The following is a 20,530-nucleotide window of genomic DNA, read 5'->3' as shown; positions in this document are numbered from 1 at the left end:
TTGCTCGCTCTCCCTCCAGCTTACTGGGAGAGAAGTATATCCCTACCTCTCCCCCTCCCTTTTTAAAATAAATAAATCCCACTCCCTTTTTACACATTTTCCAAGAGGTGGGTGTTCTGCAAAATGCTGGCTGAGGCTGCTCCAGTTGTCCACTCTTCAGCCCAGAGGCATTCTAGGAAAATAAAGATGGCGGGCAGCTGGAGCAGCTCAATGCCTGCCCGATACAAAATGTACATTTACTTGTTCGTTTGATTCCTTTTATAAATCACTTCCTATTAAAAATGTCTCAGAAGTGATTTCGCAGTAGAAACAAAAAACCCAGCGATAAAAGCAGTTCCCAGTGTAAACACAATTCTGTATGTACCAACAATCCCATATACACAATTAAACACAATTCCATACAGTGCATGGAAACAACTAAAAGCAGTTTCACGTGTAAAAACAATTCCAAATCCTGTGCAGATACAGTGGTACCTCTGGATGCAATTGGGATCCGTTCAAGATCCCCGTTCACATCCTGAAGAGAACGCAACCCGCGTCTGCGTGCGTGCACGGGTCACGATTTGCCACTTCTGCTCATGCACGTGACGTCATTTTGAGCGTCTGCGCTTGCACGAGTGGCGAAACCCAGAAGTAACACGTTCCGTTACTTTCGGGTCGCCGCGGAGCGCAACCCACAAACGCTCAACCTGAAGCAACTTTAACCCGAGGTATGACTGTACAGATTTGGATAAGGAACTCCAGTTAGAAGGTTTGTTGAAAGAGGATGGCCAGAATAACTATGGAGATGGTGCCTATCGAAACGGCATTTCCATGCGCTCTGGCTTCCTTCACGGTATCCTGTTGCACCAGTAGCGGTTTAGTCATGCTGGCCACAGGACCCGGAAAGCTGTCTGTGGACAAACGCCAGCTCCTTGGGCCTGAAAGCGAGATGAGTGCCACAACCCCATAGTCGCCTTTGACTGAAGTTCACCTTTCTTTGCTTTCCTTTCTTTGCTTTTTTACATCCTATGCAACGACCTCCGGATGAGATGCTATGGGCAGGCATCCCTCTCCTGCAGTGATGGGTTGGGAATATAATAGGTGAGATGATCTTTTAGATATTTTGGGTAATTCTTAAAGGGGGATGTTGTGGCAACTGGCATCAGCCCTGGTGGGCCCAGGCTAGATACGGATGCCCATCCTGTTTTCTGTCTTGACACAGGCGCATCATTTGCGCCCTCAAACTATGACGGGGGTGGTGTTGTTGGACCTTAGCCATCAGAGGAGAGGCGACCAGAAGCACTTATTTCTTGTTCCCCTTTCTACCTGTGGCAGTATCGATTGCATTTCCACTAGTTTCTATGACCTGTTGTTCAATGCAAGTTTGAAACAATACAGTGGTACCTCAGGTTAAGAACTTAATTCATTCTGGAGGTCCGTTCTTAACATGAAACTGTTCTTAACCTGAAGCACCACTTTAGCTGATGGGCCCTCCCGCTGCTGCCACGCCGCTGGAGCACGATTTCTGTTCTCACCCTGAAGCAAAGTTCTTAACCCGAGGTACTATTTCTGGATTAGCGGAGTCTGTAACCTGAAACATATGTAACCTGAAGTGTATGTAACCCGAGATACCACTGTACCTCAATCGTTCACATCTTGAGCAAATAATAGTTTGCCGTATTCACAAGTAACTGCAAACTCAGATCCTCCAAGTGTCTCTATTTTCCAGGGACAGTCCCAGATTTACAGAAACCATCCTGGTTTCTGATTTGGTCCCTGAATGTTCAGTTTTCCCTTAGGATTTTCATGGGAGAAATGTTGGAGGGTGTGGTAGGGCATCCCTATTTTCATTGGGCAAATGTTGGCGGGGAGGGAGTTATGCGACCCACAAGCCAAGGAGATAAGTAACTATACAACCTTTAGAAGACATCTGAAGGCAGCCCTGTATAGGGAAGGTTTTTTATTTTTTAAATGTTTTATATAATGTTGGAAGCTGCCCAGAGTAGCTGGGACAACCCAGTCAGATGGGCAGGGTATAAATAATAAAGTTGTTGATGATGATGATGATGATGATGATGATGATGATGATGGGCAGGGTATAAATAATAAAGTTGTTGTTATTAAATAGGATGTCTCTATTTTCATGGGAGGGCATGCAAGCTGCAATGTGGTGAGAAATTAGGAAACTTTCTTGCAAGTAGAAGGGGAAATGCAAGGCTTACTTCTGCTCACCATCGTTTTTGTTGTTGGCAAATTAAGGTAGCCACCTTCAGCTAACGCTGGGAGACCACGAGAGGGCCAACAATAGCTATTTAATTCATTATTGTTGTATGTGTTACTGTCATGGGTTTGGAAGAGGCACTTGTGGGATTTTCCGCCTTGATTATCGTATGCTTTGATTTGGGATGGTGGGTAGAGCACAGAGTTTTGCTGCTCTGCCTCTGTCAGCAAAATGCCTTTCGCCTTACCTAATTTACCTTGTGTTTATTGTGAGAGTAAAATACACACACACAAAAGTACATCGCCGTGCGTACCCTGGAGGAAGGGTGGGATACAAATGTGATAAATGAATTGGTTCTTAACTACTGCCACCTCCGTCTTGGCTGTTAGGCTCATTAATCCCTGCGGGTTCCATTTTCTGAGCAAGCGAAAACTTGAAAGCGCCAGGTTTCAAGCCTCAAGAGTTGGACTCCACGTAAGCTGTGCGTGTGATCTTTGGGCTGCTTGTGTTTTAACAGATGTGGTTTGCAAATGGCCTGACCCAACCAAGAGGGATTAGCACCTCGCTGTTTATTCTTCTCAAAGAGAGAAACTGCAGGAAGTTGACACATTTTGCCATATGTCAGAGAAACTGAAATGGAGGGAACACAAATATAAAGTTTCGGTGGAGGGGGTTTATCTCACTTCATCCCTGGCCCTTCGTCCTCTTAAGGTTATGGGTTGCCATAGCATTTGGTCTCGGTGAAAGCATCGTCAGATCCAAAGTCCCATGGTTTTGGTTGGTGTTGTCACCAGCCCAATTCTCAGAGAACCATAGAAAGATCACCATATCTATACCTATCTACCACGAGGTGTTGGTTTACTAAAACCAACTAATTTACTAAATAAAATTAAGTAAATAAAATTACTAAATAATTTACTAAAAGTACCAGCACAAAATGGCTGCATCGCTGAAGCTAAATACCTCAGACCTGATCAAATCGCATACCCTCCTACATTTCTCTGTTGGAAATAGGGATGTCCTATTCTATTATTATTATTATTATTATTATTATTATTATTATATCCAGCCCATCTGACTAGGATGCCCCATCCATTCTGGGTGGCTTCCAACGTATAAAAACATAATAAAACATTAAAAGTTAAAAAGCTTTCTGATACGGGGCTGTCTTCAGATAGCTCAGGGGTCGGATAACTCCATACGCTCCACCATTTTTCCTATGAAAATAGGGACATCTTAAGGAAAAGTGGGACTTTCCGGGATCAAATCAGAAACCGAGACGACTTTGTAAATCCAGTACTGTTCCTGGAAAATAGGGACGCTTGGAGGGTTTGAAATCATATTCTGACATATTGAAGACTGACCTTTATGTTCCACCAACTCATAAGTGGGACTGTTCTACTCAGGTTTGATAATTGCTTTTTTTAAGTGCTTCCCCATGTTCTGTTTGGTTGGTGTGTTTTAAAGCCCAACTCGGGTGCAGAGCTTTCTAGATCCTTTCTCCCTGCTCCGGTATTTTCCACATGCAGGGGCTTCTGTACAATCATACCTTGGAAGTCGAATGGAATCCGTTCCAGAAGTACATTCCATTTTTTTATATATAAAATTTTTATTGGTTTTTCACAATTTTTATAAACACAAACATTACACAATACAAACAAACACATAAACAAACATGTATAATTTCGAATCCTTTTTTCTTAAACCTTACTACACCGACTTCCCCATACCTCCCCTTTCTGCATCCCAATTTCCAAATTTGTTTCAGCAAATCCTGCCCCTTAGTTTTATCAAATTTTCCCTTATTCTTTTCTTTTACTTAATCTTTTACAGCTGTAATCCCCTTTTTTCTAAAACCTCCACATTTTAGCTTTCATTAATTTTGCAATGTTTCTTAAGATAAATTTTAAATTTCTTCCAGTCTTCATCCGCCGTCTCTTTCCCCTGGTCATGGATTCTGCCAGTCATTTCAGCCAGTCCCACCGGAAGTACATTCCACGTCCAAAACATTTCAAAACCAAACTGTGGCTTCTGATTGGCTGCAGGAAGCTCCAGAAGCCACAGAAGCCCTGTCGGATGTTCGGGTTCCAAAAGAGCGTTTGCAAACCAGAGCAATCACTTCCGGGAGCCAAATTGTCCGAGTTCCAGGGCGTTCGGGATTCAAGGTACAGCTGTATTTTGAAATGGGAGAGTGTTAAAAACACACAACAAGAATATGACACCTATAGACGAAAGGGATACAGATGAGCAAGAACTACCACATTGCTAGACTGGGTGAGGAGCTTAGCTCTTAGAAACTCTGCTGTGATGAAACAGCTCCCATTGATTTAAACCGTCGAAGAGCCACATTTGTGATTTTTGGAGGATCTGTGCATTAATATGTCTCTCCTTCCCGTGTCCCCAAAGACAAGCTAGCTTTCATTTACAATAGAATTATTTAGAAACCCTCAGTGACTACGGTGTTTACCGGGATATGGGCAGAGTCGGGAGAGAGATGAGAGAGCTTTCAAAGTCGTTGCTGTTGGAGACTTGGCAGGTCTGCTAGACGTTTGTAGGTACTTTCTGGCCTATAAACATATGAATGTGAGCATACAAGAAAGCAGCGAACATAAATTCCTCCTGGTCAATCCCTACAGGCTGAATCAAGCTAGGTTATTGCGCCCTGTGTTTTGAATTTCACTTTTACTAATTTAATTTATAGGCAGTGAACCCAATTCTTTAAGCTTGCTTGCAGAAATCAACCCTGACATGTTGCATTTTATTTGCGTGACTGGCATCAGAAAGGAATCGTTTTCCATGCAAAATTATTTCATCTGTTCGGTTAGTCATGCTGACGGCACGTTCTAAAGTAGATACGTTGGATTTCTCCACATTTTTAATATTATGTGTTTTCAGGCTACACTAATAAGTGGGCACCTCAATCCTAAACCTCAGATTCTCTGGCTGAAGCAGAGGTGTCTATCCACTCACGGAGAGGAACTCAACTGGTGAGAAGCCATGTTCCCCCTGGTTGTAGCCCATGTTTAGTTTTGTGAGTTGAGGGCAGAGACAGCCTCTAATCCACTGGATCCCAAAGCCTCTTTATTTTCAGGTGAGACACCAGGATTGTGATCCTTCCTTCTATGTAAGCCTGGAACTGACATAAATAATCCTACCCATTGGAACCAAATAGTTTTGCTTGTTTTTTTAAGAAAAAGACCCATCCCAGCTAGTTGTATAATTTAGAAGTTAAAATGTAATAGTGCAGCCTAGGATTGCATTGCTACTTAGTAAATCAATCTAGGGAAGCCTTTGTTGAGTTAATTTTAACTACCGAGGACAAGGTTTCGTGAGTTGCCAATTAAAAAGTACACCCTTTTCAGGCAGTTTTGGTTCTGGTGTGTTACTGTTTTAGGCTATTTTGGCTCTGGTGTGTTTCCATAATAGGAGATAAATAAGAAAATATTTTAAATGTTGCCACCTTTGAATAATTTATTCATTCATTCATTCATTCATTCATTCACTTTATTTATTTATAGGCATTTATAACCCACCCTTCACCATATAGTCCTAGGGCACTGGTTACATACAGCTCAATAAAGTTAAATCATGTAATAAACGAACATTAAATAGGAGGGATTTGCTTTTCCACTCCCAGAAAGCCTGTGCGAAAAACTGCGTCTTGACCCGGTGTAAAAATATTAGAATGATAAGGCCAAATGAACTTCGGAGGGTAGAGAATTCTCCAGTCTGGGGGCTACTGCAGAAAATGTCCTCTGCTGTACCACCACACCACAAATTTCACAGGAACTGCCAGCAGAGTTAATGCTTTTATTTATTAAACTGTTTCTTATACTTTCTTTGGGAACTCCGATAAATAAATATATTGAGGGTTAGGTGAAACACAGATTAACTTATATTTCATTGTATAATGAATAGATTAATCTGCTAAAAGGCTGGTGCGTAATCAAATCGTATTTTGCTATGTGCAGATGGTCTTCTGGTTTTTTTTAATGACGAGCATATAAAAATTCAACCTCCTACTAGGGCAGCCAGATTCAGAAGAGGACAGGGCTTCCTATCCGCCCACAATCATATAGAAAAAGCAATTTCAGCTGGCTCCCTGTCCTTTTTCCTAGGCCACCCAGCCTCAAACCTTCAGGCCTGGGCCTTTAGGAGGCAGACCACAGTCAACAGAGCCCCAGAGTTGGCATTGGGGAAAAGGTTCTTAAACAGCTGTATGGCAGGCAGCAATTCAGCAGGTTGAGCCCTTTCTAGTTATAATTAAGAGGGAAAGCTTCAGCTACGTATATTCTGTCTGTCAGATATTGCATTGCTGGTTTATTTGGGGGGGGGCCTCTGCTCACCTGAAAAAGAAGACAAGATTTGCATGTTGCCCATCATGTATGCACATTTTATGCAAATGCGTGTCCTCTGTTGTGAGTGTGTTGGAGGGCCCAATCCGCATGCAGCGTACGAGGCCCAGAAAACCCTGTTGGCAGCCCCTGCCAAAGTGGTACAGTCGTGGACAGACTATACCACCTGATTCTTGCTGTTTGGTCCTACCAATTCCCCTTATAAAATAGATTTCGGCTCTGCCAGTCTCAAAACTGAACAAAGGGGAAACAAAGGATGGAAAGCCTGAAGGAACAGACGAGCTAGGGAAGGAAGTGTAGGCTGGACAAAGGTTTGGTTCATTTTTACAGCCCTTAGAGGGAGAACAATAATGTACAGAAGCTGTTAATGAAGGGCTGGCCTGGAAGTCAGAAATCCCTGCCAAGTTTGAAATGTTTTTTTATTCTGACCTCCTATCTCAGCTGTCCAGCTTCACAGTGGCAGATCCAGCTGATGTGAGCCCCAAAGGAACATGGGAATGAGCAATGCAAATTATTATTATTATTATTTCCTTCTTTGCACCAGTTTTCTCCTTTTTTGCAGCAGTTTCAACGTTTTGAAAAACAAGCCAGAAGGGTGAACTCGCATTATCAAGTATAGCAAACACTTTTTATTTTTATTTTTTTAAAAAAGGATGACTATCAGAGAAATATCGAAACATGATGCATTTTGAGCTATGATAACCTACATCAGTCTGTAAAAAGAAATTAAGGGGTTTTTTTCTTTTGCAAGTGATCAGATTATTTGCAAATGGATAGTTGAGGGTGGTGGACATAGGCCAGCACACATACTGGAAATTGTTTGCAAATAAATATATTATCACAATAATTCACTGAAGAGCTTCTTAGCTCCCAGTATATGTACATCTAATATTTTCAGTTGTAGGGATTTTCCATACCACTGTTTGAGGATGGAGGAATATACCCTCTTGAAAAACAAAGTTCATCTGTAATCTAGAATCTCATTTTGCTGATTAAAAAACAGCCACTTTGACTTCTTCAGTGAGGGGGGGAGGGAACTACCTGTGAAGTGCTCCTTTTCCTCGCCAGGCCGTTTTATACGAGTAACTATAGCAACTCCCCCCTTTTCCATGTTCCGAACAATTTGTACAAGCCCGACATGAAAACAACTTCCAGCTACCAGCCATTGATGTTTCATAAAAGAGATTATGGACCTGGCGCGATGTTAACGTCCTTTAAAACAGGCCATAGTGAGGGTTCATTAAAATGTAACAGCAGAAACCTGGGAGACCATTTGGAAAATTCCTATTTGGAACGTTCGCAGGCTGCACAGAGGCAAACCAGACTTTTGCCAGCGAGTGAGCTGCGGCCGGTCACAGACCCAGGAGAAGGAGGAAGATGTATCTGCTTGATACAGCTATGTGCATACTTGAAATATTTTGGGGAAGGTTGTGGCTCAGTGGTTTTCATGCACATGTTGGTTCCAGGGGGTAACTGGGACTTCTTGGGGCATCTGTTGGACATTGTAGGAAATAGGTGCCACATCCAAACCATACTTTTAAAGCACACATTTAAGCCACCTGTTGTTGTTGTTGTTTAGTCATTCAGTCGTGTCCGACTCTTCGTGACCCCATGGACCAGAGCACGCCAGGCCCTCCTGTCTTCCACTGCCTCCCGCAGTTTGGTCAAACTCATGCTGGTAGCTTTGAGAACACTATCCAACCATCTCGTCCTCTGTCATCCCCTTCTCCTTGTGCCCTAATCTTTCCCAACATCAGGGTCTTTTCCAGGGAGTCTTCTCTTCTCATGAGGTGGCCAAAGTATTGGAGCCTCAGCTTCAGGATCTGTCCTTCCAGTGAGCACTCAGGGCTGATTTCCTTCAGAATGGATAGGTTTGATCTTCTTGCAGTCCATGGGACTCTCAAGAGTCTCCTCCAGCACCAGAATTCAAAAGCATCAATTCTTCGGCGATCAGCCTTCTTTATGGTCCAGCTCTCACTTCCGTACATCACTACTGGGAAAACCATAGCTTTCTACTGGGAAAACCATAGCTTTATGGAAAACCATCTCCACATGGTTCCCCCCCAAAATATAATAATCCCAGGAACTGTAGTTTCTGCCTCACAGAACTACACTTACGTGGCGAGTTCCCGACCCCCTCAGGTGGAAATAATGACACGTGACACAATTATTAAGGTTAACGGGCTAAAAAAAGGCCACAACTTTATTGGTTACAGGTGATGAGCGGTATTGGCTTAGGCATTGGTCCTAACCTACTATATCCGACTCCAGCCCGTCTGCTTGAAGTCCGGGAAGGGTTAAGCACAGTAGGGGGAGTCCTGCTGATGCACATCAACTAGGAACTCCCCCGGGGCCACCGCTAGGGGGCATGCCTTAGGACCTCACCTCCCTAGGCTTCGGACAGGGCCACGCCCCCCGGAATCCTTTAATGGACTACCCTTCAATATGTGGGGCAGGTGATGGCGCTACCTCCCCTCTTCCATCTACAGAACAATACCAATGCCTAACCGCCAGTACCCAGAAAGTTGTGACAATTTGCTACGGGGTACGCAAAAACCAAGTGGCTGGTGCCAGTTTACCAGGCCCCTCAACGGCAACCAGCCAAGGTCTATAGGAAGGTCAAGGAACGAAAACATTATAGGGTGCGAGGGTGGGAAAACAGGAACAGGTGGCGGGTGGCAAAGAGAGAGATCCCCAGCCACGTCCCACCTATATAGGGCAGGCCACACCCCCAAGCCAGCCAATTGGCTGGCTAGGGGGTGACACGGCTGGGAACCCCCCCAATCGCGCGGGACTGGCCTCCACCCACCGTGCACATGGAGGGACCGTGAAGCCCGCAACCCCACCTCCTCCTGAAGGCGGAAGTGGGTTTCCCAGGATTCTTAGTTGGCAGCCATGTGCTTTTAAATAGATGGCGTGGATGTGACCAGGATGCAAGACTACGTAACGCTGTATACCAGTGTTCCAAACAGCACAACAGATGCTGTTGCGAGTGACCTGTGGCCCTCTCTCACCCAACTTTCCAACCTTGCCGCCCTCACTTAGTTCCTTTGTGGGAATCACCTCTGTCACTGTCTGCCCAAGTCTCCACTTTAGGAGGAGAGCTAGAGAAAGAGAAAGCGAGAGAACACACGGTAGATAAATGTAGATCTAGTGGTGTTACGGTAAATTTTCGAGAATAATCTTTTGGAGAATATTTTCGATTAATGAGAATATTAGAGAATTTTCATTTAAAACAGGAGAATATTCATTTTAATGCATTGAAAATGCTGTAATTTTTATGCATTGAAAATGATATAATTAGTTAATCTACATGTTTATTCATGGGTAAACTTGTTCAGATGGCAACCAAAAACTGTACAGATACTTTTATTCAATGGGGCACTGCAGTGAATTCACATTCTTTCTTTTTTATTATTCTTTTAAAAAAAAAATTGCACCAAACTTGAAATTGAAAATTCAATGTGAATTGTATTGGCCTAGATACTTTAAGTGCATAAAGCATTAAAGCTACTTTCTGTAAAAAAACAACAACACACTCTATGGCCAAGGGTATAGAATTACTAAGAAAAAGGTCACACCAAAATAGAAAAAAGGCTATTAAATTTACCGGTAGTTGAAATATATATGAATTCAAATGTTCATCAAATTAAATGAATAGCATTTTTAAAACTTTTTATAAAAAATGTTTTCTGTAGCTCACATTTCAGAACTGCCAATGGTTTCTGCCTCACAGAACTACACTTACGTAGTTACAATGCCCAGTAATGTAACTGGGTCAAAAACATCATTATTCATTACTTACACTGGCAATATCACAGCTTGAGTTATTATATACTAGATTTTTTAAAATGTGGGTTGTAAAACTAGTTCTTACATTAGAATTTACAGTTTGTGGAGAATATTCTCCGGAGAATTTTCTAGCAGAGAATATTCTCCGGAGAATTTTCTAGCAGAGAATATTCTCCGGAGAATATTCTCACCTCACATCACTATGTAGATCACCCTGTTTGACAAACAAACAAACAAACAAACAAACCTCACATCATTTTCACTGTTTGTTTTTAACTCTTGTGTTTCATGTGACTGGTAAGTGGAGCATGAAAACATTCTGCATTGGAACTGGGAACTGGAGAAGAATCTCATTATAATATTGCATATCAGTGTAAAGCATTGTAGTTAATTAGGGAAGTGCATCAATGTGTGTGGGGAAGGGTATTTTGGGAGCTAGAAAACCCAAACTATACATTGACCGAATCCAGAAAGTGACCAGAGGTGGAGAGTTGGTGGTGGTAATACCAGCATTTTAAATGATTGTTGAGCCTTCTCACATTCCACGTAAAGTAACGGTAAAGGACCCCTGGATGGTTAAGTCCAGTCAAAGGCGACTATGGGGTTGAGGCACTCATCTCGCTTTCAGGCCAAGGGAGCCGGTGTTTGTCCACAGACAAACGGGTCATGCGACCAGCACGACTCAACTGCTTCTGGCACAACGGGACACCATGTCAGAAACCAGAGCGCACGGAAATGCCGTTTACCTTCCCACTGCAGCGGTACCTATTTATCTACTTGCACTGGCATGCTTTCGAACTGCTAGGTTGGCAGGAGCTGGGACAGAGCAACAGGAACTCACCCCGTCGCATGGATTTGAACCACTGACCTTATGAGCTCAAAGTGGCACACATAGTTCTCCCCCTCCTCATTTAATCCCCAACACAACGCTGTGGGGGGAGAGAGACAGCGAGTGCTCACCCAGCGAGTGGGGATTTGCACCCTGGTCTTCTGGGTTCTAGTCCAACCCTTGAACCACTATACCACAGGCTCTCATCCATTGAAAACCTTGGGCTGCACCTCCAGACCAAAACAAAGAATTCAGGGTTTTATTTTTCACTTAAAAGCAAACCGCTTGGCTTTCTCTTTTTAAAGAGGGCTCAAAAGAGACGCACAACTGCATTTTTGTTAGTGTTGTTGCTGTTCTCTACAGCATTGCCCCACGAAGAGTAAATCTGCAAACTGGAAAGAAATAGCATCTTTTTCTTTTCAAACTGACGCTGTATTTATTTATTATTTTAACAATGTCCTTCTGCCATTTTCCCGCTGCCTTACAAGATTGTGGTTTTTGGTCTGCCAGATTGCATTACTAATTCCCCTGAGAACATGGGGGAAGAGAATAGCCATATACCACTAATCCAGATTGCTTCTCGTCTGCCACTGCTAAGTCCTTAAAGGGCTGCCTTTTCCCTTCTCTTTCGTCAGTTGACAACCAGCTCCGTCATCGATTTATATAGATACGTGAGATATATACTCTGCAACATAAAGAGTGGTGATCCGAAGCTCTCTCTTTATTTGAGGTTCTCCAAAATCTTGACAGGTGGGGGTGGTAGAAAGCACACATCCCCATCTCCCCACACCACCCCTAAACCCATCAAACACAATTTTTCAGGAGGAAGCTTCTGAGTAACTCTTGCAGAGCAGGGGCTTGGCACCACAAATGTTCATTCTTCTTTTCTTTTGCAGCCACTGCATGTGGCAAGAAACTCTTACGCACCACCCATTTCTTCCCCCCCCCAAACAATGTGCTTTTCCCCTTTCCACAACCATGGGGTGTTTTGGAGAGCAAAATTGTTGGTAAGGGTTAAGTATGCATCCACCCACCCACCTGCCCTGCACATGCTTCCTTCTCCCCAAACTCCTCCTCGCATCTGAATTACCTGATGTATTTGGAAAATGCATGTCTGTTTGTGTAATTCCGTAGCTCTTCCCATACGCACAGCAGTAATGCAGCCTGCTCAGGTGTTCAGTAATGCAGCCTGCCCAGGTGTTCAGTAATGCAGCCTGCCCAGGTGTTCAGTAATGCAGCCTGCCCAGGTGTTCAGTAATGCAGCCTGCTCAGGTGTTCAGTAATGCAGCCTGCCCAGGTGTTCAGTAATGCAGCCTGCCCAGGTGTTCAGTATTGCAGCCTGCCCAGGTGTTCAGTAATGCAGCCTGCTCAGGTGTTCAGTAATGCAGCCTGCTCAGGTGTTCAGTAATGCAGCCTGCCCAGGTGTTCTGTCTAGCCAGTATGTGAGCTGGTCCTAGTAGTGGCACAAAATTGCAAGGAACTGTCTCATCATCCGTTCAGGGCTGCGTGAAGGGGATGGGAGGGAGGAAAATGGTACCCTTCCACCAAGCTACAGATGAGACCCCACTTATGCAGGGGTTGGGTTCCCAGGTACCGCATGTGTGAGTGAAGTTGCACATATCGGGAACACCATCTAAAAAGCCTGTAAACACCCTCCAAACCTCTGGAAACCCTTTTTTTAAAAAAACAGCAGCACTAACGAGGCACCCTCCAAACCTCCTTTCCCAAACTCCAGCTCTCCACAGGCCTCAAAGGTCGGTGCAAAGGCTCCTTCCTGGGTTCATGCCTATTTTGCCGTTTTCACACTGCCTTTGCCCTTTTTGCTCCACTTTTGGGTTTGAATCAAATTGTTTAATTGTTTCACAACACCTTGCGGTGGTTCGGTCACACACAAGTGGGGAGTTGTCCATATACTAGGCCAGTATGAATGAAAGCCACTGATGCCGGGGAATCCCATCTTGCGTGGACATCTAAGAAGAGGAGGAATTCTACACATCTGAGAATCAAAACAGAATCCCACAGTGGGGCCAGGTTCTGCAGGAAGCCCAGATTACAAACAATTTAGCTGCGCCGGGTAATCCCCCTTCGTTTTAAATCTGCCACGCAGGATGTTGAAAAGGCAAAAACCCAAATGGCAGCAGCAAAAAAATTTTAGGATTAGGAGCTTTCCTGCGCACGGCTGTGTATGTGTTAATATTTTAAGCTGACTTCTAAAACCGGTAAACAATTGCGCTGCTTCCAGTGGTGGGTGGCGCTGAGTGACCTCTTTTACATGCCTGATTATCCTGTCAACATTTATAATGCCTTTGATATTTCTCTCTCGTCGGGACGGGATCAGTTAAGCAGTCGCATTTCGCCAGCACTCAGCTTGCCTTCCTCCCCTTCCTGGCTTTCCCATCCCCTGGTTATATAAATTGACATTAATTTCTGTAGATCTTAGCAGTGAGAGATTGTTAATTTATTCATGGTTGGAGGAGATCTGGGAAGGGAGGGGAAGGAGAGTTCTCCAGGACGAAAGAGGCGGTGGAAAGAAACATCTCGTACGGCACGGAACACCGATCGTCCGTGCCCGCTTGTTTTGCACAGAGTAATGAATGCTCCATTCCTGATTAACAATTTTGACCTATTTAAAGCTGCACTGTGTCATCGTCATCCCTGCCACCGCCCCCACCATCTTACGTTGCTTCTCAGACAATGTGAGCCACACATTACATTTTAAGGGCTCATCAGCTGCAGTATTTGTCTAACAGATATCACTATCGCGTGCCAGCAACTGGAAGAGAAGCCACAATGAGAGTTTTCTTAGGCAGAGGTTACGGAAATGAATCTTTTGTGCCTGCCGTTTAAATTTGGGGGTGTGCGCCGTGTTAATTTAATCTAATACAACAAAGGAACGCCGCTGTGGTTCCAGCGCAGGCCCTTAATTGATCAAATCAAACCAACGTCCTTATTCCTTTCTTGACAGCAGGTTTTGTTTTGGACGCAAGTGTTTAAATCATATATATTAATTAACATGCTGGCAAGCTGGTTCAGTGTGCTGGCGCTACAGTGGATTCAATGCACCCGTCCCCTACACATGGGAGTGGGAACCTTCAGCCCTCCCAATGTTGATGGACCACAACTCCCATCATCCTTGATTATTGGCCCCACTGGCTAGGGCTGATGGGAATTAGAGTCCAGCAACATCTCAAAGGCCACAGGTCCCTACACAAACACTTCTTGCAGGAACTCCCAGACATTGATCCCCATGCTAAGGAATAACCAGGTACCCATTTAATTTTACAAAATTATCTTTCTGCTCGAGACAAAGGGAATATCTAGTTTGGAGGGGTGGGGGACCTGCGGCTTTCCAGGTGTTGTTGGGGACCCCCAAGTGCCATCTTCCCCAGCTAGCATAGCCAATAGTCAGGGAGGACAGAGCTGTAATTCTCATTAATGATAATAACCCCCATGAGACTGTTTCAGCTAAGTCACAGGTGCGGTCCATGCACCTGAAGCCGTGTATGATGTTAGGTTTAGACAGGTAAAGGCTGAGTCAGAACAAAAGGGGCTTTGCACGCACCACCAATCAGCTGGTCAGTGGTTTCTGCAAGACCCTTTTTGCCCAGTGCTTCCCAGGCTCTGTCCATCAGCCAAGGCCGGCACAGCCATTAGACGGCGGTGGCATAAGCCCCCAAGTTGGCGCCCTTGCAGACATCCTACCTGCCCTAACGCCTCCACCACTGGCAGAGAAGGGACACTAACACCAGTGCCGATTTCTTGCAGAGTGTGCGATACTTTGCCCCAAATCTGTAAGCTCTCACCCTGAATGGGTGAGATCTTGCCTGAAACTGGGAACAGATGCTGGCAGTGGAAGTGGCAGGGTGGATGGCACTTCCCATTTTGCTTCCGGTGGCAAAACCAGAGACGCCGCCCCTGCTATCAGCTGATTGCCAGTTTGGGAAGCACTGTGGACACAGCTTCCCAAACACCAACCATCAGCTGACGGTCAGTGCTTGGGTACGATCGCTTGCACTCGTATTCTAGGAGAAAATGGAGTATAGAAGAGTCGCGAAATTATGTCAGAGTAGAGCCTAGATCAAGGATTGGAAAGCTGTGGTACCTCCCCTAGAGAGCCACTGCCAACCAATACAGACGAAGTCGGGGCTGGTTGGACCATTGAACTAACTTAGTGCAAGGCCATTTCATATGGTAAGTTGATAAAAGGCATTTGAGTGGTACAGACGAAAGACAGAAGATCACAAGGTGGGATGGAACCAGCTCCAAGTATGAAGTGGTGTGTGCATGTGGGCCAGGGATGATATTAATCTTCATTATCACTATACTCTCTCCCAGTGCCAAACCATCGAATTGCTTTGCATACCCTAGATAACTTAAAGAACAGCTTGGGTCTAGGAGATACAGTAGTGAAAAGAGAAGTGGCGTGATTGCAGTCTTGGGAATTGCGGTCGATTTAGGCATTTATTTTCACTTAACTCCAAGAACTCCTGGGATTTTGAAGAGCTGCTGGTTTATTTATTTTTAAAGGAAATTAATGAAATAAAGACTGAGAAGAGCAAAATGTGCTGCCAGGATATGGCTTTTGTTGCCTGGAGACTTCCTTGCTTCACAAGAAGAATGTGGGACTTGGAGAGTGATTTCGGTTTAGCAGAAGGGAGTGCAAAGATAACCGAGAAAAGAAGCAAATGTAGTTTACCAGGTTTACTGGAAAGAAAGCATGCAGTGGAAGGAATCAACAAAGCCTGTGCATTACCTCATTCTCCTTACGGTTTGAATTTTACCAAGTTAGGTAACCAAGAGTCTCTGATCACTGATATCACCACACTGTTATCTTTGGTTGTATTTCAGGTGCACCTGAAATATATTACAGCAAGTCTGGGCAACCTGGGGCCCTCCAGATATTGTTGGACTCCAACTCCCATCAGCCTCAGCCAGCACAATCCATGGTCAGGGATGATACAAGTTGTAGTCCAGCAAATCTGTAGGGTCCCCAGTTCCCCTTCCCTGAATTAGAGATAGATTTTGTTCAGAGCTGGACCTACAGACTGAAGGTGACTTAAAAATCTAGCTCAGCTGTGGTCTTACCCATTTACTCCTGGAGAAGTCTTATAATTCACATCACACTGGAAAGTTGACAAAAATGAGAGTCACTTTCACAATGTTATAAGCAGAAGAAATAAATATAGGATTGACAATGCTGAAGTGGTATAAAATGGTATGATCTAGTTACAGTCAGGCACTCCTGGGTTTCAATGAGCAGGACTTCTTGTTGTTGCTAGACTCCCAGCTCCCATAGCCCTGGCCAGAATGGTCAGGGATGATGGGAGTTGTAGTCCGGTGGCATTGTGGAATGCTCACGAACATCTTAACTGATCAGGAGTTGAACTGTCGAACATAAAAGGGACAGAAGGGGTTGCGAGCTGTTGGTGGGAAGAAGCATGGAGTTCGTGCTCAGCTGGTAGGATGAATATATGGCTTAGGAAATGCATTTGCATAGGTTTCAAATTACGGTCTTCAAATAAAAACATCTTGGAGATCCCAAGCCACAGGGAGGTTAGGCTGGCCTCAACCAGAGCCAGGGCTTTTTCAGCTGTGGCCCCGATCTGGTGGAACGCTCTGTCACAAGAGACTAGGGCCCTGCGGGACTTGACATCTTTCCGCAGGGCCTGCAAGACAGAGCTGTTCCACCAGGCCTTTGGACAGGGCGCAGCCTGAGCCCCTGCTTTGGTAATTCTTCACAGAACTCTAGCCCAGTGGTTGCCATCAATTTGATTTTGAATTGTTTTTAGAATTAGTTGATTTTAGAATGCATTTCAATTAATTGATTGTGATTTTATGTAAATTGTGTTACTTTTATTGTTGGTAGCCGCTCTGAGCCCGGCTTCGGCTGGGGAGGGCGGGATATAAATAAAATATGATGATGATGATGATGATGATGATGATGATGATGATGATGATTACAATTACAGACCAGGTATTTAGAAACCTGGCTGCATGGGCCTCCAATGGATTTCCAGACATGTGAGAAAAACATTGCAATAGAAGATCCTTACAGGTGCCTTGATAGTTTGCGAGGAGTCAGTAAGACCGCAGACAAGATAATATTTCACTGTTGGGTATTTCTAACACAAGATACTGCTGTAATGTCCAAAGTGGGCAGACATTCATGAATTAAACTTCACCACTGATGTTGTAAGCACCATGTTAGAAGCCAACACGTTGGCTTCATTAATTATAGTGATGTTTTTGAATGCCTAATAAAGAGTCTCCTTGTTCCTTCCAGCTCCAAGGTTCCTTGAAGAGAAAACTGGTGGTGAATCTGTCGCCGGCCATTAACAAGAGGTCCAATGGCATTGCTGACTGCACCTTCCTTGATATTAAGAGGATCCGAGTGGGCGATAATAACCTTTCTGTGGGGCAAGGTGGACACTGTGGCAACAATTGCCCCAACCAGCCGGTGTTGGGAACCTTGACGGCTGAACAAGGCGCTCAGAGGAAAGTCAGCAGCCCAACCGGCAACACCCACTCAAACGCAAACGGGATGTTCAACATGACTCTGAAGGAGGTCAAGAAAGAGCCCGGTGAAACCAGCTCTTGCAGTAAGCACCTGGATGGGCAGGGCTCCCAGGGCAATCCTTTCCCCGTGCGATACGGAGAAGACGCAGGGGAACAGTTGATGGACCCGGAACTTCAGGAGCTGTTCAATGAGCTGACAAATATTTCGGTGCCGCCCATGAGCGACCTTGAGCTGGAAAACATGATCAACGCCACCATCAATAAAGACGAGCCCTTTAGCATCGACCTCGGGCAGCAGGTCCAGAGAGCACCCTCGGCCAGGTCTTCCTCCTTGCAGATGGACAAGATGGTGATCAAGCAAGAGTACTCGCCAGGTCTGAACCAAGCTTCCGTGGGGTCTCCCCAGATGAGGCCTTCTTCCACGGGCCCAGCTTACACGATGTCCGGGGCCGCTATGTCCGCCTCATCGCCAATTCCTTCAGCATCTCAGACTCAGACTCCTCCATCTCAAGGGTCTTCAGTTCCCAACCGGCCCTTGGCCAGCTGGCAGGAGGTCTCCCACGCCCAGCAGTTGAAGCAGATCGCGGCCAACCGACAGCAACATGCCCTTATTCAGCAGTGCCAGCAAAGCCAGCCGTCGTCCCCCTGGCCCGCTTTGACGTCCGCCGAGCCTTCTCCCGGGTCCTTCGGCCAGGAGAAGATCTCCAGCACTCCTTTCCACCAGCAGCAGTTCAGCCCTCAAAGCTCCGGAATGCCTGGGAATGGGAACCAGCCGAAAGGGATAAATAACTACCTTTACCGGCCAAGCTCCATGCCCCAGGGCAATCCCATGAACATGATGATGCAGCGAAAGCCTCAGGACCTCAACAGGGGTTATATAAGCAGTGGTCAGATGTCTCTGGAGGAGCCTCAGAACAACATCAAGCCTTTGTTTCATTTCAACTCGGAGCAAGCCAGCCAGCAGATGCCTTCCGTTTTGGGTTCCCAAAACAAGCCTTCCATTCTGCACTATGCACAGCAGCAGCAACCTAACTCTGCCGCGGTGCAACAACAGAACCAGCAGCAGCAGACACGGCCACCCCAACCTCTCCCAAGCCAGCCTCTGCAGAGGCCACCGAACATACCCTTAGCTTTGCAGCAGAAGATCCTGCTGCAGAAAATGCTGCAAGGCCAGCCGGTTTCGGGGCTTCAGTATCCTGTCCCGCCTCAGCACCAGCTGGTAAGCTTGCTTCTTTCAACAGGATGGTTCAGTGATTTGTGAAAATTGCCGTATTTTTCGCTCTATAAGACGCACCAGACCACAAGACGCACCTAGTTTTTGGAGGAGGAAAACAAGAAAAAAAATATTCTGAATCTCAGAAGCCAGAACAGCAAGAGGGATCGCTGTACAATGAAAGCAGCAATCCCTCTTGCTGTTCTGGCTTCTGGGATAGCTGTGCAGCCTGCATTTGCTCCATAAGATGCACACACATTTCCCCTTACTGTTTGGGAGGGGGAAAGTGAGTCTTATAGAGTAAAAAATACGGTAGTAGGGTTGGGAGGGGAAGGGCTTTCTACAATCCTAGGAGCAGAGAGGAGATGCAGAGGCCTTTTAGCAGGCCACCTAGTTCAGTATAGGGGGCCCTATGGAAGTTGTCAACCTACAGTTCCCATAAGCCCCAGCAAACGTGGCCAATGAACAGGGGTGATGGGAGTTGGAGTTTGGCAACATCTGGAGGGCCAGAGGGTCACCACACTGGATGTAGCCTAACCCCTCCCCTCCTGCTTGACACAGGAAATCCTGAGTTAAGAGTGTCCCCTAACAGAGGGCCTTTAAGCCATCTGCTTGAAGATCTTTAGCAAGGGAGAGCACACTGTCCTTCAAGATACAGTGGTACCTCGGGTTACAAACACTTCAGGTTACAGACTCCGCTAACCCGGAAGTAGTAACTCGGGTTAAGAACTTTACCTCAGGATGAGAACAGAAATCGCATGGCGGTGGCACAGCAGCAGCTAAAGCAGCACCTCAGGTTAAGAATGGTTTCAGGTTAAGAACAGACCTCCAGAACGAATTAAGTTCATAACCAGAGGTACCACTGTAATCGGTTCCACTGTTGGACTGCTCTGACCAGCAAGCTATTTCTCCTACCATTCAACAGAAAGCACCCACGTTGTGTTGCCATCTGAATTGTATAGCTCCCACTGTGTGTGTGCCAGGGGCAAGGCTGGTGTAATCCAGATGGTGGCACCAGCGAGTACAGGTGTTTCGCTCAGTCGGGGCCATTCCCTAAGGCAGTGTTTCCCAACCTTGGGCCTCCAGCTGTTTTTGAACTACAATTCCCATCATCCCTGACCACTGGTCTTGCTAGCTAGGGATGATGGGAGTTGTAGTCCAAAAACAGCTGAAGGCCCAAGGTTGGGAAACACTGCCCTAAGGCTTCATCACCACTCAAATGAGTCACACATCAGCTGCGGAGATGGGGGCAGCCGCACCAGTGGTGCCCTGCTGGGACCAAAGGGCCCTAGAATTTGCCTGAGGATCCTGTGTCCTGGCGCCAGGCCTGCATTGAGATATTGCTGGGAGCTTGAATGCATCTGTAGCAGACAAAATTAGGAGAAATTGCTGATGGCTCCCAGTACATTTCCAAGCACAATTCAGAGTGTTGGTGCTGACCTCGAAAGCCTTAAATGGCCTCAGCCCAGTATACCTGAAGGAGCGTCTCCACCCCCATCGTTCAGCCCGGACACTGAGGTCCAGCGCCGAGGGCCTTCTGGTGGTTCCCTCCCTGTGAGAAGTGAGGTTACAGGGAACCTGGCAGAGGGCCTTCTTGGTAGTGGCGCCCACCCTGTGGAATG

At 45.7% G+C, this 20,530-nt stretch overlaps 1 protein-coding gene across 1 annotated transcript in view; it reads left to right on the top strand.

Annotated features, from left to right (window-relative positions):
* Nucleotides 1–20,530, top strand: part of MAML2 (mastermind like transcriptional coactivator 2) — a 147,761-nt gene that overhangs the window by 84,875 nt on the left and 42,356 nt on the right. Inside the window, exon 2 of the mRNA XM_082219032.1 lies at nucleotides 17,463–18,914. Within this exon, the coding sequence (XP_082075158.1) occupies nucleotides 17,463–18,914 (1,452 nt within the window). The remainder of the gene's footprint in view (nucleotides 1–17,462; nucleotides 18,915–20,530) is intronic.

Source organism: Podarcis vaucheri (genome assembly GCF_965113315.1).
Source record: "Podarcis vaucheri genome assembly, chromosome: 4".
Lineage (NCBI taxonomy): Eukaryota > Metazoa > Chordata > Lepidosauria > Squamata > Lacertidae > Podarcis > Podarcis vaucheri.
This window is presented reverse-complemented; position numbering and strand designations above follow the sequence as displayed.